This window comes from Mus musculus, chromosome 18, assembly GCF_000001635.26.
Source record: "Mus musculus strain C57BL/6J chromosome 18, GRCm38.p6 C57BL/6J".
Classification (NCBI taxonomy): Eukaryota; Metazoa; Chordata; class Mammalia; order Rodentia; family Muridae; genus Mus; species Mus musculus.
In genome coordinates this window covers 53,690,094-53,705,808 of record NC_000084.6, presented here as the reverse complement: position 1 = coordinate 53,705,808, position 15,715 = coordinate 53,690,094, and the positions used below count along the sequence as shown (strand labels likewise).

General features: G+C 41.9%; 1 protein-coding gene and 1 long non-coding RNA gene across 3 annotated transcripts in view; one reads left to right on the top strand and one right to left on the bottom strand.

Moving 5' to 3' along the window:
- Positions 1 to 15,715, top strand: part of Cep120 (centrosomal protein 120) — a 63,914-nt gene that overhangs the window by 39,828 nt on the left and 8,371 nt on the right. For both annotated transcript variants that reach the window (XM_011246906.2, NM_178686.4), the window contains exons 18-19: positions 2,565 to 2,687; positions 8,116 to 8,214. In XM_011246906.2, coding sequence (XP_011245208.1) covers positions 2,565 to 2,687; positions 8,116 to 8,214 — 222 coding nt within the window. The remainder of the gene's footprint in view (positions 1 to 2,564; positions 2,688 to 8,115; positions 8,215 to 15,715) is intronic.
- Positions 391 to 15,715, bottom strand: part of Gm19466 (predicted gene, 19466) — a 57,268-nt gene continuing 41,943 nt past the window's right edge. The window contains exons 2-3 of the long non-coding RNA NR_040349.1: positions 12,896 to 12,962; positions 391 to 2,409 (exon numbers count right to left, since the gene is read on the bottom strand). This is a non-coding gene — a long non-coding RNA (predicted gene, 19466). The remainder of the gene's footprint in view (positions 2,410 to 12,895; positions 12,963 to 15,715) is intronic.

Below are 15,715 nucleotides of genomic sequence, written 5' to 3'. Positions count from 1 at the left end.
GAGCTCCTGGATAAAAACCCACACAAATAATAGCTGGGCAGCTGCCTGCCCTCCATGCTGTTAGAATCTACTTTGCTATCAATAACTCCCAGTTACTACTAACTATTTTCTATGTTCCATCTAGGCTGCTCTTCACTCCAATTCGGCAGCCCTCAGGGCCACGTTTTCATGGCTCAGCTAAGCCACGGCAGCTTCTCCTTTCTCCACTAGCACACCCTGCTAGCTTCTCCCACGAGGCCTCATTGTGTTCTGTTTTCCATGGGCCCTGGGTATGCTATGAGTTCTTCCATTACTTACTATAAAATGCCACTTGCCCCAATAATATTTTCAAGCTTATGTTAAATGTACTCCTGGAATATTGCTTCCTTGCTCTTTTTCTTTTTTTTTTACTACATGCCAATTTTTATTTTCATTTAATGATCATTTAATCAGTCTCAGATTGTTGCTCCATGAAACCTTTTTGTTTATAGTTCTGTCCTGGAATCCAGCCTGGTATCGGCAGTGGTAGAAACTCAATAAATATTTGTAGAAAATAGAGGGAAAAGATCAGGCTGTTAAAAATTCAACTTATCTTTCTTGAAAAACTTGAGTGTGGATTAGATGTGTGTGATGCATGCTCCAGGACCTTCTGTCATGAATAGTGTCCGTGGTAGCTCAAGGCTTTCTCACCCACACTGTTTGTATGGCTGTAAATGCGAATTTGGTTGTTTCTGAGGGTCTCTCTCACCATATAAAAGTGGGTGTTTGTCATGGGGTTCACCAGTAGTAGTGTTCTTCAAGCTCGAGATTCAGGCGCTTAGAGCAACGGCATCATCGGCAGAGTCAAGGGAGTGCTTGGAGCAAACGCCCACCTTCTGTCACATACCTGTCAGTCCACCCCAAGATGGTGACACCGACTCACAGTTCTGGAGCAACAGTCTTGGTGTGAAAATTGGTAATTTGAAAAAAATTATCAAAGGCACACCTTTATTCTTGAAGCTCAGTTTTTATCAGGGGAGAAACTGGTGAATTATCCAATTTGCTCAAGGGATATGCATAAGGACAATCTGGGGTCATTACACTGACATGGTTGCATATATTAGATATGTTATTTCAGTTAGACTGGAAGAAGAGGCCGTTAAACACAAAGAACTGATGAAGATAAACCTGTTTGTATTCTAGTGAGTGCAGCACCAGAACTCTGGCCATGGCCATAATGCTGGCCTCCCAAGGACTGTCCTCTGTGCCCTAGCAACCTTTACCTCTACAATTGTAGCAGTGGCAGTCGCTTATGATAGTGTCCGTGAGTGGTGAAGAACCCGATGCACTTACTATTAGTGTATTTTTTGTTAAGATATAAAAGTGGGGCGAGGAACATGTCTCGGTCAGAGACCGTGTGCGCCAGGCAAACATTCCGACCTGGGTGAGGGTCCAAGTGCCGAAGTAAAGTGCTGGGCCTGGTACTGATGCTCTGTCGTCCCTGTGCTGGGAGGTAGAGGCAGGGGGATGCCTCGTGCTCGCTGTCAGCCCAGCCAGTCAGTCTGTGAGAGCTCCGGAGTCAATAAAGACCTCTTTCAGAGTATAAGTTAGAAAACAGTTGAAAAGGATGCTGATGTTGACCTCTGGCCTCCACATGTGTGCATACACACGCAAACACGTATAGACACATACATACATCATGCACACCAAGCAAAAGTGAGATCATTTCCAAAAGGTCTCTGTGGAAAAGTGAATTATGTGGGAATCTTTGCTGTAGGGGCAGCTTCCTCTAAGGACGATGTTGTTTCTTTAGGACCACGCAGGCAGCTTGACAAGTGTGTCGCAGCTGTCCTTGTGCTGGGTGCAGCGCATCAGTGCTGCTCTAAGTTGTCCCTTAGCCATGTAACATGTCAGAGTTTCAGCTTCATTACATCTGTTGTCATAGAAAAAGAGCCCATAGGTTTGTCTAACTGTGACATCAGTGTATGTTTTCAGAAGTCATCCTCAACAATTGTCATTTGCACTGTTAATCTACATGTGAAAAGATCTTATAAATTATTATATACTTTTGTTTACTTGCTCTTTAAAACATCCAGTAGCTCAGGATAGCCTGGAACTCATTGTGTTCTCCAAACTTACCTCCAACATAGGGCAGTCTTCTTGCTTTGCCCTATCAAGCGTTAGGATTGTAGGTGTTACATAGATTATGGAGCCACCGCCCTCAGCCAAACTGAATGTCTTTTTACCCTCAGTGTTCAATTAAGGCCACCCACTACCTGTCTGTCTATCTGTTGTCCCCCGTCTCCTTCCCTGCCCACCCTAATAACTTACCAAGTATTGGGAGCTGTGATCAGAACCAGTTGTGCAGGATGAGAAGCCTCTGCTCCTGGTTAGCCCTGGTGTCTTTGCCATTCCTTCAGGCATTAAGCCGTTCAATCCTGAATTTTTTACCTAGTTTAAAAACAAAAGGCTTTTCTGTTAGTTAATTTGCTGAATTCTTACTGGCCACTTTATTTTTTCCAAATGTTCCACCATAACATGTTTTAGAATGACTGTGCAGTATGAAGATTTGCTTGTCGTGGCTATAATGTCCTTTCTCTCTACAGCTTAATGATGCTGGCAATAAGTATAAGACTTTGGAAAAAGAGTTTCAGCAGTTCAAGGATCAACAGAACAACAAACCAGAAATCCGGCTGCAGTCAGAAATAAACCTCCTCACCTTGGAGAAGGTAACTGTCAGCCTCTGTCAGTGTCACGAGCCCTGGTGATCAACGCATATAGCCACTAATGAATACGTGTGCACAGGACTCTGCTCCAATGCAGCACAGCAGAGGGGGCGAGGTGTGTGACATTGGTGGTATTTGAATTGGTTGTGTGTTGTCAGTAACAGCTTGCATAAGTAGATTGTGAACAGAAGTGACTGCTGTAGGAAGGAAGAAATCAACCCTTGTCAGAAGGAGAAAGACCCAGACCCAACGTCTGAGTGGGAATGTGTAGAAGCAGGCAGGGCACAGCCAGTGTTCATTCCAGTTACCCAGGTACCCCTGCTGCTAGCGCCATATCGGGACCTCAGATCCTCTGATTCAGTGGTGAGCTTTCAGTGGTGAGGCGGTCACTGTGACTGCTCTATTTCTGTACTTTCTGGATCCTGTGTCCTGCACAGGAACTTTCAGGGTAGAGACCCACATACTTCCTAGCCTTTAGAGAAGAAATATTCACTGCACTCCATTTTCTGGGTTTGAAATGCAGTCATGCATTTATGTTGGAATTCCTCCACAGCCAAAATGTGCAGCAAGGCATTACAAAGTATACATGCGGGATACCAAGATGATACAGTGGGAAAGGTGTCTGCTACTCAGCCTGACAACCTGAATTCCAGCTCCAGCCAAGAGAAAGGACTCCTGCCAGTTTTGCTTTGGTTTCACATATGCGTTCTGGAACTCAAATGCACATACACACACTACCTATTTTATAGGATTTATCTTACTGTGTGTGTGTGTGTGTGTGTGTGTGTGTGTGTGTGTGTGAGAGAGAGAGAGAGAGAGAGAGAGAGAAAGAGAGAGAGAGAGAGAGAGAGAGAGAAATAAATGCCATGAATGTGAGGTACCCACAGAAGTCAGAGAGGGCATCTGCTCCTAGGGCTGGAGTTAGGAGCTAGGACCTGAATTTGGGTCCTCTGGAAGAGCCACAAATGATCTTGAGTATTGAATCATGTCTCCAGCCCCATAAAATACTGTTTAAAGAAGTATGACTATCCAACAGCTATCCAGAGGTGGGCATTTGCATTGAGGTCTGAGTGGAGGAAGCAGAGGTGCAGAGCTGGGAGAAGGGAGAAGTGTCCGGGAGCTCCTGCAGACACTGAGAGTGTGATGTGGACCAGGTCGGTTTTAAAGCCACAGAGGGAGTTAGGCTCGTCCTAAGCTGTGTGCATGGCAGTCGCCATCAGGAACACATAACCACATGACTGCTGTCTCTTGCTCACTCGGCCCCTTCCTTGTGTCACAGTGGACAGCTTTTTCACTTCTGTTGACTTCTGTCTTTTAAACAGGATTAATAAAATGGACAAAATGCTTAGCATAGAACCTGGGGCATTGTCTACATTTATTTAAATACCAGGACTGTATTTGGAGACATTGTTTTGTGACTGTCTCTGTCTTAGAACTAAGCCATGCTTCTAGCATTCCAGTTTTGAGTGTACAGTAAAACAACTTACCTTTTTTTTTTTAATTCCTTGTAAGTCTTTTTGGAACCAGGAGAGGGCAGAGTCTTATTCTGAAATAGTAACTGATAAACGCAGAGAAGTGCTGGACAGTGAAGCAGTGTCTGAAGTGCCTCTCCAGGCTTGCTGGTGCCTGGGGAAGAGTTCTTTCTTTCTTTCTTTCTTTCTTTCTTTCTTTCTTTCTTTCTTTCTTCCTTCCTTCCTTCCTTCCTTCCTTCCTTCCTTCCTTTCTTTCTTTCTTTCTTTCTCTTTCTTTCTTCCTTCCTCTCTCTCTCCCTCCCTTCCTTCCCTCCTTCCTTAATACAGAGACACTGTTGTAGCCATGGCTGTCCTTGAATTATAGAGATCTGAGTGCTGGGATCAAAACTGTGTGACACCATGGCTGCCCACCTATTGATGCACCATGTGCATTTTCATCTAAAGAGTCTAAAGTAACACTAATATACAGTTTTATAAAATCTTGATTCCTTTTATTATTACAAAAGTAAATAGTTTATGGTTTTTTTAATTTTCATAGTGTGTGTGTGAGAGAGAGAGAGAGAATATACGCGTGTGCATTGGCACTTGACAACTCTTCCGGAAGTCAGTTCCCTCCCTCCCTCCTTCCGTTGTGGCTCCAGGACACTGGTCTCACTGCTGTGGGCTTCGTGCTGCTAGTACCCTGCCCTCTGAGCCACCTCACAGCATCTGCACTCCAACCCTATTTTTTCACCTTTTTTGAAGCTAGGTCTTACCTACAAGATGGTCTAGCACACACTCTGTAGCTTAGACGGGCCCCAACCTTGCATCAGCTTCCTGGCTGCTGAGTTATACTTGTGAGCCACTGCACTCAGCTTTGTGAGATTTCTGTCACCTAGAAAATATTCTTTACATAGTTTGTAAATTATTAAAGCTTTAAAAACTTAAAATATGGAAAGCATATGTTTTAATGGGGTATATAGAGCTTGAAAATCAACATATTAAAAGAAGGTCAACATTTGAATCACGCTAAAAGTTGTGTAGTATTGAATGATATTTTGGTAACTAATGAGTTACTACTCTTAGAAAAATAAGAGAGATAGAAAAAGAGCGAGCGAAAGTATTTATTATTCCCGGGTACTTTAAACAATGTTGTGTGGTTTCAAAGATGACTTCGAGGAGTAAATGACCATGACTAACCCAATCCAAGCGAAACCACTTGGTGTTTCATATTGTAGCAGGTTCAAGAGAGCCTCAGACAGAGGTCAGATCTGAGGCGAGCTTTAAGATGTAGGCAAGCAGAAGAAAGAGAAAAGAATGAGTAGCCCAGGCAGTTGGGTGAGAAGAGTTGCGGGGCACATGGCTGGGCAGTGGGGTTTCTTGTTGAAGACTTCTGAGGAAGGGTCAGCAAGAAGTACAGAGATTATAGTTTGGATCCTAGGCAAAGAGCAGTTTGCAGAAATAAGAGACACTTGTATAGTTGACATGAGGAGAGAGAAGCTTGGGCTGTGTAAGTGGAATAGGAAGAGAAAAGGGGAAATCTGAAAGTATTTCAAGGGACGACTAAGTAGTTCCTTGTGATAGGTTAGACCTGGGAATGGACTCAAGACAAAAACGAATGCTAGGTCTTTGTAGGGGATGGGAAGTTCGTCTTCTGCATTCTGAGTTGATTTAGGTCTTGAGCGATCTGTCTCCTCTCAGGGATATTTATCTTAGCTATGGTATATGACTTCAGTCTCGGAACAGTGAAGCCCTAAATAAAATTACAAGCGCAGGTGTATACCTGTACTGCAAGCACCGTTGATGTAGGAGGCCAAGAGTCAAGGTCAGTTTCAAAACAGCAGTAAAAGTCCTGATATTATAGTAACTATTTAGAAATCTTCTGTGAGAATGTGTGTCCTATAAATGAGAAGGAGGCTCTCCCCCCACACACCTCAACGATATGGCTGCCTAAACAAGGCCCAAACAAAGGCAGCATAAATAGTCATGCTAACTTAGGAGGGGAAATCTCACTGAGTCCTACCTACACAAAGAACTACAGGCACCTGAAGACGGTGAGAAAGGGAGAGACAGCTTCTCCCAGGGACGTCCCCCAAATTAGTTATCTAACCCAAAATGGGCAGCTTCGAACTGGATACATACAAACAACAGTAAATGGATTCAGCCTATGTGCGCGTGCACACGTGTGTGCGTGTGTGTGTGTGCGTGTGTGTGTGTGTGTGTGTGTGTGTTTGTGTGTGTATTTAACAATAGTAAAGAAAAGAGGTCATGAATTTGAGAGGGAGTTGAGGCCTTGGGAGCAGATGGAGGGAGGAAAAAGAAGTATTTTAATTATATTTTACGTTTTTGAAGTCTTAGTAAATAATAAAAATAATTTAAATAAAACCAAAGGAAATTTTGGTTACACGCATTATTCTAGGAATTGGGTCCACGCAATTCTTTGGAATCACAAGCACAATATTCTTAAAATAGAAATTAGGGGTTATTGGTAGTAATGAATTTGTGCTTCAGATTCGAAAGTAAGTTTTTAAGAATAAAATAGGCAGAATGATGTGTGTGTTTTAAATTAGTGCGTGTAACTATGAAAGTATGAATTATTTTTATATCTATGCAAAGCTGGTAGAGCTGCCTAGTCTTTACTGTTCGAGTGGGTCTGTTAGGCCTCATCCTTGGTCTGGTCCCAGACGCGGACCTTGTCCAGGACCCATGTGCATGCTCTCAGAGACTGTCTCCACTCTTCTGAGGTATGGCTTGTTGTTAAATTACCAAGTGATGTGCATGAATCACGGGGCCCAAGTGGAGGGATTATCCCCAGTAATCTCTGCAATATCACTCAACTCAAGATGCTTGAGCCTGGTTGTGAAACGTCAACACATGTGAGTCCTAGCACGGGGTGGGGTTGTGGAGCAGGAAGACCTGGACTCTAAGTGCCATATATAACCGCAGAGAGGTCTGGCCCTGGTGACGAGGACTTGGCAGCCTGCTCTTCCTCACATTTTATTCTGCTCTGAGTTTTCTAACATTCGAATTTTTTAGAGTCTTAATCTTTTGTTTTTCTGTGAAACATTGGGAGTTGTATGTATGGGAAAAAAACTAAACTTGATATTAAAAAAATCAGCTAGTTCAGAGTGACAATGTTTTGCTGTAATTCAAGCGGATTATTACATTATCACGTAACAGCAAAGCTGTCTTCTGGCTGCATGGGCTTGCTTGGTTCATGGTTTGAAGCACTGAGTGAGGACATTCCAGAACATAGCCAACTTGGCTTTAGTTCAGGCACAACAGATTGCCTGCTGCAAGCATAAATAACCGGATTTTTAATTGAATCACTTTAGTGTTTTTCTTTATATATTTCAGGAAAGATAGAAAATAAAAGTGAGATGTGTGTTATTAAGGAACGTTATTTTTCTTCCTCTTGGGTTTATTTTAACATTCTTAAAATATTTTTTCATTTTTGACTTTGCACCTCTTAGTAAATTGCTTTTTGATAAAACACTGCACTGTTTTCAGCGTTCTGTGGTTTTGCCAAAAGTTATGAAAGTATCTCTCCAGCTCTCTTTATTACAAGACAGAATTCCACCTAATGATAGGCCATCTCAAGGAAAATCCGCCTGCTGAGAGTGGGTGCCAGCTCAAGAGGGATGTTAACAGTTAGAGCTGCTTTTTGTTAAAAACGAATGTAGTTTTCACTCTGTGTAATATACACGTTTAAATACATTTACAGTAACTGTCTAGAGGCTAAGACTAATTCAGTTCTTTTTAGTCTAGCCTGCAAGGCAATAAAAATAATACTATATTTTAAACAAGAAAATGTCCATGTGCCACAATATTTATAGTAAATTATATAACAGCTTCAGACGATGTCATATGTCACGCTGTATAAACTCTTTTCTTAAGCCCGACTCTTTGTATATATTATCTTTCAGTGATTGCACACAGTGGTATAGTGTTTCACTTGATACGATTTTAATCACTGTTAGGTTGAACTTGAAAGAAAGTTGGAATCTGCAACCAAGTCTAAACTGCATTACAAGCAGCAGTGGGGCCGAGCTTTGAAAGAACTTGCCAGACTAAAGCAGGTACGTGGCCGGGAGCAGACGCTGTCTTCCCTTCGCAGCTTTGTAAGTGTCCTGTTTGACACGGTTAGAAATCTGTATTGTCGTCGCCAGTGCTGTGGTCTAAGATCCGAGGCTTTGGCTTGATTTTTTAATGTGCTATAATATGCAGAGTCATGTTTTCACAATTGAAGGCTGGAACTTTTATATCTTTTATTTTTAGTTACCAGTAATCTTGTTCGAAATAATCAACTTACTTTCACTTATAAACAACTGCTTCCGTCCTTTGGATTCATTTCCATTAGGGACTTCTCTAAAGGGGATGAAGGGGACCATTTTGGGATAAACTAAATTTAGCATTTCTTAATTGGTTTTGTTTTGTTTTTTGTTTTTTGAGACAGGGTTTCTCTGTATAGCCCTGGCTGTCCTGGAACTCACTCTGTAGACCAGGCTGGCCTTGAACTCAGAAATCCGCCTGCCTCTGCCTCCCAAGTGCTGGGATTAAAGGTGTGCGCCGCCACGCCCGGCTGCATTTCTTAATATTTAAGAGCCTAACATATTTTATAATAAATTTCCTAGGAATATATAATTATTTAATTATGAAAGCTGTCATAGGGAAGTTTTGCATAATTTTAAATTTAAAAGACTTCATAGTTTTTTGAAAATCTTTGTTGATATTTTCCCTTCCTAGACAAAAAAGTTCTTTTCATCAGAAATTAATCTTAATTTGGGCCATAATTTTTTCAAATGATTAAGATCTTAGAGAATATGAATGAGGGTTTTACTTTGAATATGACTTACTGAACCTGTTGAAAGATCACAAGTATTACTCTAACTTAAAAAAAAAATCAGTTTTATTCTGAATGAATCTGGTCCGTAGTGTCTACCAGATATTTCTTTAGTTTTAGTATGTTTCCATAATACTATATTCTGTGAGTCCTTACCATCGTTTTAGAGACCTGCCAGACTGGAGAGGAATTAAGGAGTAGTCGAGCACCTGTCCCAGAGCAGCTGTGGCTCTGCTGGGACTGCAGGCTACCAGCGGGGATTAGACACTGCACAGTGGCCACACTCAGCTCCTGTGTCCTTCAGTTGAAATTGGACCAGAATATTCTGGATTTCAGATTCTTTTCATATTTTATAATATTTGCATGTATGTAAGGCGATATCTTAAGTGTTATGTCCAAATGTAAACACAAAATCCACTTGTGTTTCAGTTGGACATTAATTATAGAGTCTAAAGGTAATTTCTTTCTTTACAGTATTTTTAAGTACGCTTGTCTCCTGACCATGATGCTAGTCTCACCAAACTAGAGCTCAAAAGTTTTTTATTTTAGATTTATTTATTTATATTTTTCATTTTCAAAATAACAATGTACTATTTCAATGCTGTCAGACCTAGTGTGGGCATCTCGCACAGTAACAAGTGCTTCTTAAACACTATGCTCAGTGTTTGTGAGTAGATGAGACGTGGACCTCACCCTCTAGAGAGGTGAGAATTCAGCAGTAAGGAAGACAGTTGTAGCAGTTAGCTGAGCATGATTTAGAAGAGAAAACCTATTTGTTCAGTATGACTTAGGGATGATATGTGAAGACCAGGCAGTGTTTCAGATGGGCCTCTGGAGTTGAGTCATTAGAATATTAGTAGCAAGTCTGGTTGTGACATAGCGACGGAATAGAGGATATGTAGTAACTACCGTGGTTGTTACAAAGAATCATGAAGTGAGAAAGCATAAGCTCGTATTAGGTACAGGAGGCTGCATTTTAGAGGTCATTTCCAGGAACAAAGCCTGGAACTATAGAAATAGACGTGAAACCAGATTCTTGTGAAAGATGATGCTAAGGGCTTAGCCAGAGATTCTGGGAAGGCTTTCCAGTTTGGGAGATACAATGTAAGAAGCCAGTGGAGCCAAGGATGCAGTGCACACTTGTAACCCCGGCAACATCTGGAGGTTGAGGCAGGAGGGTTGCAATGAGTTCGAGGTCAGTTTGGATTACATAGTAAGTTCCAGGCCAGCCAGGATTTCATAATAAGACTCTCTTAACTGGAGCAGAGGAAGGAGATAAGATTTGCAAATGTGAGTGGGCATTTTAGGTTTTAGATTTAGAAATAAGCATCTTTCTGGTATCTGATTGACCTCAAGCGATGGAGTCCTTGGCAAAGGAGCGACCTGAAGCTGTGTGGGAGAGAGCCTGGGGTTCTTATGCTTAAGTGAGTGGCAGATAATAGAGAAGAGTTTCCGTGGTGATGTATAGTGCTGTGTTTAATTCTGTAATCCCTAGAGAGCAGGTGAAGAAGTGGACTGACAGTTTGTCGTGTGTGCTCAGGGAGACACTAAGTGATAAGACAGACTGAAGCATGAGCCAGCTCTTCCTGTTGCAGATTCAGTGCTTGCATGACAAGGGTTTCCCACAACAGCACTGGAGCACAAGTGAGGAGCTGGCATGTCCTAGTAGGAAACATGGTGTCATTGCCTGCTGAGCAGCGCTGAGGAGAACTGACTGTCTCTGAGGAAGAAGCAGCTGGACTTTATAAAGTCATAATGCTAAGATACCGTGGTTTCTTACAGAACATAGGGAGGACATGTGGAACAGGGAGCCAGGAGAGTGGGGAGAGAAGTAGATAGTAGCAAGCTACTTCTGAAAGGGCCTCTCCTTAAGCTGCCCAGACTGCTGTTGAATTTATAATGCTCCTGCCTCAGGCTCCCAAGTAATTGGGATTATAGGCATGAGCCACTGCATCTGGCTGTGGTAGGCTTTAAAAGTAAGAAAGGGTGGACGCAGAAGCTCCAGGGTCCGAGATTTCCCTTGCCTCTGGCAAGTACAAGGTCAGCCTAGACCAAGAGACCCTGTCCTAGGACAGGCTGTGTGTCTTGGAGGTGGATCAGTGGGCAGCGTGCTCGCCAAGCAGCCTGAACACCAGTAGCCGTCTAAACTAGAGCAGGTGCTGCTGCAGGGGCTGTCATCCTGGCACTGGAGAGGCTTTCCCAGAAGGCACTTGGTGCCGCCTGGACAGCCAAATCGGCAGGCTCAGGTTCACTTTGAGAGACTTTGTCTCAAAGAAATATGATGGGGAACATTGAGGAAGGCACTGATGTCAACCCTTGGCCTTACTGGCATGCATGCATGAAAACACTGTTAAGAAGAAACAAAATGAAGCCCAGGGATAATGAAATCTCCCCACCCCAAATTCTTCTTTGCTAATTCTACTTCCTCACATCATGGTATCCTATGGATCTTGTCGTGTACCCTGTTTCCTATTTAGTCTTTCTTCCTGTACATTTTTACTCTGTGGCTCAAAAAAAAAAAAAAAAAAGTTTATTATTTGTTCCTAAGAAGAGAGGGTATCGAGGGTATCACTTTCAGCTTTTTTCCTTACCTCTTGAATTTATTATAAATGTATTAAGGTTAGAAAACTTGAATTAATACTTCTCCCAAACTTACTGTCCATTAAAGAAATTGAGAGCACCAGGGCTGGGGTGATGACACACTGGGTAACATACATCCTTGGAACGTGCTGGCCACAAGCCTAGCCAAAACTGCTAACTCCACTAGTTCAGCACAATATCTCGTCTCCACATAGTAAGGAAACTTCTTCCTTCCCAGTGTCCTGCTCTGCCCTTCTCTGTGCATGCATGGACACGGGCATCTACTCACATGTATGAGTCACACACGTGCACACACGCTAAATACTCATTTCGAAATAGCAGTCTGAATGAATGCAGTGTGTTTAGTGCTTTCTTTCTTTGGACTAATTTTATCCCTTGTCCTGTAAACTTTCTGCTGTAGAAACATTATAAACAAGTTTTGAGGTCACTAGGAACCTTTGATGTTTTGCAGGCCATACTGAGATGTGGTAATTTAAGAAGAGCAATAGCCCATGGGGTCTTCATACTGAATTATGCTATGCCACTAACAGTTTTTGGAAGATTAAAATTAATAACTTCATTAAATTGACACATTTCACATGTGTGAAAATTACTTTAAAAATTTCCCCTAAAAGTCTTTATTAAAAACATATTTATTTTGTGTTTGAAAATAAAATTGGAAGTGTCTCTCTGCTTTTGTTCAGAGAATTGTTTGTGCAACTTTTTGTTTAAATTGGATTAGTACCATGTTAATTTTACATTGCCTCTGGTGAATAGCCACGAGGCTATAATCTCTGCCAGTAATTTGTCACATTGAATCCCTCTGGAGGGCCATAGAAAACATTTGTGTAGTGCGGATTAGACGGTGAAAGCCGTATCTTAGATTGTTAATAAATGTTAATGACAGAACCCAGCTGGTACGGCCTGCAACTAAGAGCTAAAGCCTGGTGCCCATTGCCAGAGCAACGATTAAGGAGAGCTTTCCATCACTCAGAGGCAGCCTAGGGTAGTCAGTCTGTGAAGTAAGAAATTGTAACCTTCTGATTGTTTAGAAAAAACTTTCCTTTTCAGTCTCAGCCTCAACCCAACTTGTATGTTTTCTAAAGTTTTTTAATAACTGATGACAACAACTGTAATAAATAAATATGACATGAAGTGAGCCCCAATTTAGAAAACAAGGAAACAATACTCTTATATTTTGGGTTTGGCGTCTTGAGATATTAAAACTACTTGTTTGATATGCAGGGGCAATTTAGTTTCCTTTTTCCTCTTTGTGAAAATATGCTGTAGAAATATTTTTAAACAGTACCTAAACAAATGCTTGAGTGATAACATACCTGAGGTCTGCACTGGTCTTCATGGTCTAAATGAGAATGTCACCAAAGCCCCTTCTAGAGTGTAGATCTGCAAGCAGAATAAAAGCTGCATTGTTTAAAGATAAAAGAATCATGGTATAAAGCATGAATTAGTCATAAAAAATCTAACATTTTCACTATGTTATATACTTTAAAACTCTGTATATTTGTTCTCAGGACAGGAAACAGAACTAAGACTTTATTTAGTAGCACGTGAGTCCCTTACCATATTTGTGCACAGTAGATGTGTTTAAAACTAAGCCCATATATTCAGTTAGAGCAACACAGACTTCATCGGCTGACATCAGCACTATCTTGTCCAGCCTCCTGCTTATCCTCTCAGAGTAATTAATTTGATTAATTTATAAGTAATTTAGCCAAGGATGGGGATGTAAATCTTTGTTTAAGAAAACAGTTGGAGGTCCAAGTCTTAGTTAAAAACTGTGTCTTGAAACCATCCAGGCCCTCCTACTGGCTTGTCAGCTCTGGGTTATTTTCAGAAAACTGGACTTGAGTTCCTTAGTTTAGTTCTGCGTTTTTCCCACAGACTTGGATGGTATGTGTGAGTGGGAGAGTAAGTAGTGGCCACTCTGTAGCAGCTGTTTAGTCTACTGTGTGCATGTTTACATCTCCTTTCTGAATTTATAGGCAGCCAGGGCAAAATCAAGATTATACTCACTTGATTGAGGAGCCTTTAACCCGGAGCACCTGGCAATGGAAGGCATTGCCCTGGCCCTTGTTTTTGCATGCACATGTGATTATTAACAATATGGCATACTTCCTTTAAAACTCAAGGCGTTTAAAAGATTTCTCTGATATGTTTTAGAATAAAACTGTGTCAAGTTGGGGGAGGTGTTAAGTTCATTTTTAAAGTAGCCTAAAGTTAAATAATCAATTTCTGTTCATTTTTCTCCTTATAGTCATACTTTTTCATATTATTTAAAAACAGTGCAAATTTTTCTAGTTGTAGTGGTAGACATTTGTAATCCCAGCATTCAGGGGTCAGAGGCAAAAGGATCAGGACTCCACAGTAAGAGCACTGGCTCAGAAACCTGTAGAAGCTGCATTAAGTAACAGAGAAGTAATAACAAGCAGTCCATCTCCCTTCCTTCCCCTTTTGCCCAGATCCTTTTCTTTCCTTAAAAATAACTTGTTAAAGAATGCATTTATGGATAGGTATGCACACCCATGCGTGCACCCAGGAGGACCACGCAAAGGTCACACACACACTTCTTGGTTGCTCTCAGGGGACTGGGCACTCACTAGCTGGCTAGCCTGACTCCCAGTGCTGTGGTACAGATGCACGGCACCATCCCTGGTGTTTACTGTAGGGCGTGGAGATGCCAGTGCACTTGCTTTAGGCTTACACAGAAGCACTGTACACACGGGGTTTCCCCCAACCTCTTATCTTTGAACTGTACCTTCTTGCTTTCCGCTAATTACCATTATCCTGAATCTTTTCTTTGTCATTTCAGCACATAAGATATTTTAAAACTATATCCAGGAAAGCCTGCTGACTTAGAGCTGTAATCTCAAGTCTGTATAAAGATGAGCAGGAAGGATGAGCGCAAGGCTAGCCCGGGCAAGCTGGTGAGACCTTGTGTCAGCGAGTGGCCCTGTCTGCCGGCTGTAAGGAGAGTGATAGAACAACACAGCCACCCCGCCATGCCCCACCACGCCCCACCCCACTGCGCCCCAACCCCTTCACATTTGGCTACAAAACCAGTAAAGAGAGCTGGGAAGAAACCGGGCAACTGGTCACCTCACATTTTTGAGCTTCCATACTCAGGGCCTGCTTAGCACTGGGCAGTTTTAAAATCCTAAAGGCCTCTTGACATATAGTATTATTTGTTTTCACATGTTTTACTCTCTAGATACCTGGAGTAGTATTCTATGAAAATGCACCACACTTAATGTAGGTTTTATATGCAGTCTTTAGTAAAACTGCTCTTACAGGTTTCCCTGTGGTAAGGCAGTCTTAGCAGTCCTCACACAAGTAACAGTTTTCAGATGTTTATACCCAAAAATAAAATTTCAGATACTAGAATACATTCACTTTCTTTTTTAAGTTTTACTAAATGTTGCTCACTGATTTCCTGAAGTGGTTATGCTAATTTTACATTTCCAGGGTCATACAGAGCTGCAGGGGTGTGGCCTGGGGAGAGACTTGCAGAGCAAGTGTGGCTCAAGCCCCAGTACCACGGAAACCAGCACAGACATGCCACACGATAGCTCCTCTTCTTCACAGTCTTGCCAGTGATTGCCTACTGTTAGACATCTTAAAATTCTGAGTTTGATAAGGTTGAGATAGTGTTATTTAGTGACTTCCATGTTTCATGCATGACTTTCAGCATCCTTTTTATATACTTATTGGCCACAGCAGTCCTCATCAGTGGAAAACCTGGTCGCCATTTGTTCCATAGAAATCTATCAAGGAGTGTTGTAGACTTTAGAGTAATCAAACAGTCGGAGCTTGTACGATTCCTATACTCTAGAGAATAATTGGCACAATGGAGGAACTGTTAAGAGAAACAGTACTCTGACTCAGGAATTCTGGGAAACATTGCAAGGGAAACTAAGAACTAAAATTCATTTGCTTAAGATGGACTAGGGCATGGTAACTAGAAGATAGGTCAGTAATAGTATTCAGATCTAAAGAGGGAAATAAGAATAGTAATCACAGCAAAGAGCATAGAGAGTGGGCTAAGGACTGGGGAGATAGCTTCTGGTGCAAGCATCCCGGCACCTATCAAAGGTAGGTGTGTCCACACGCTTCTGTCAGTCCAGCTCTAGAAGTGATGG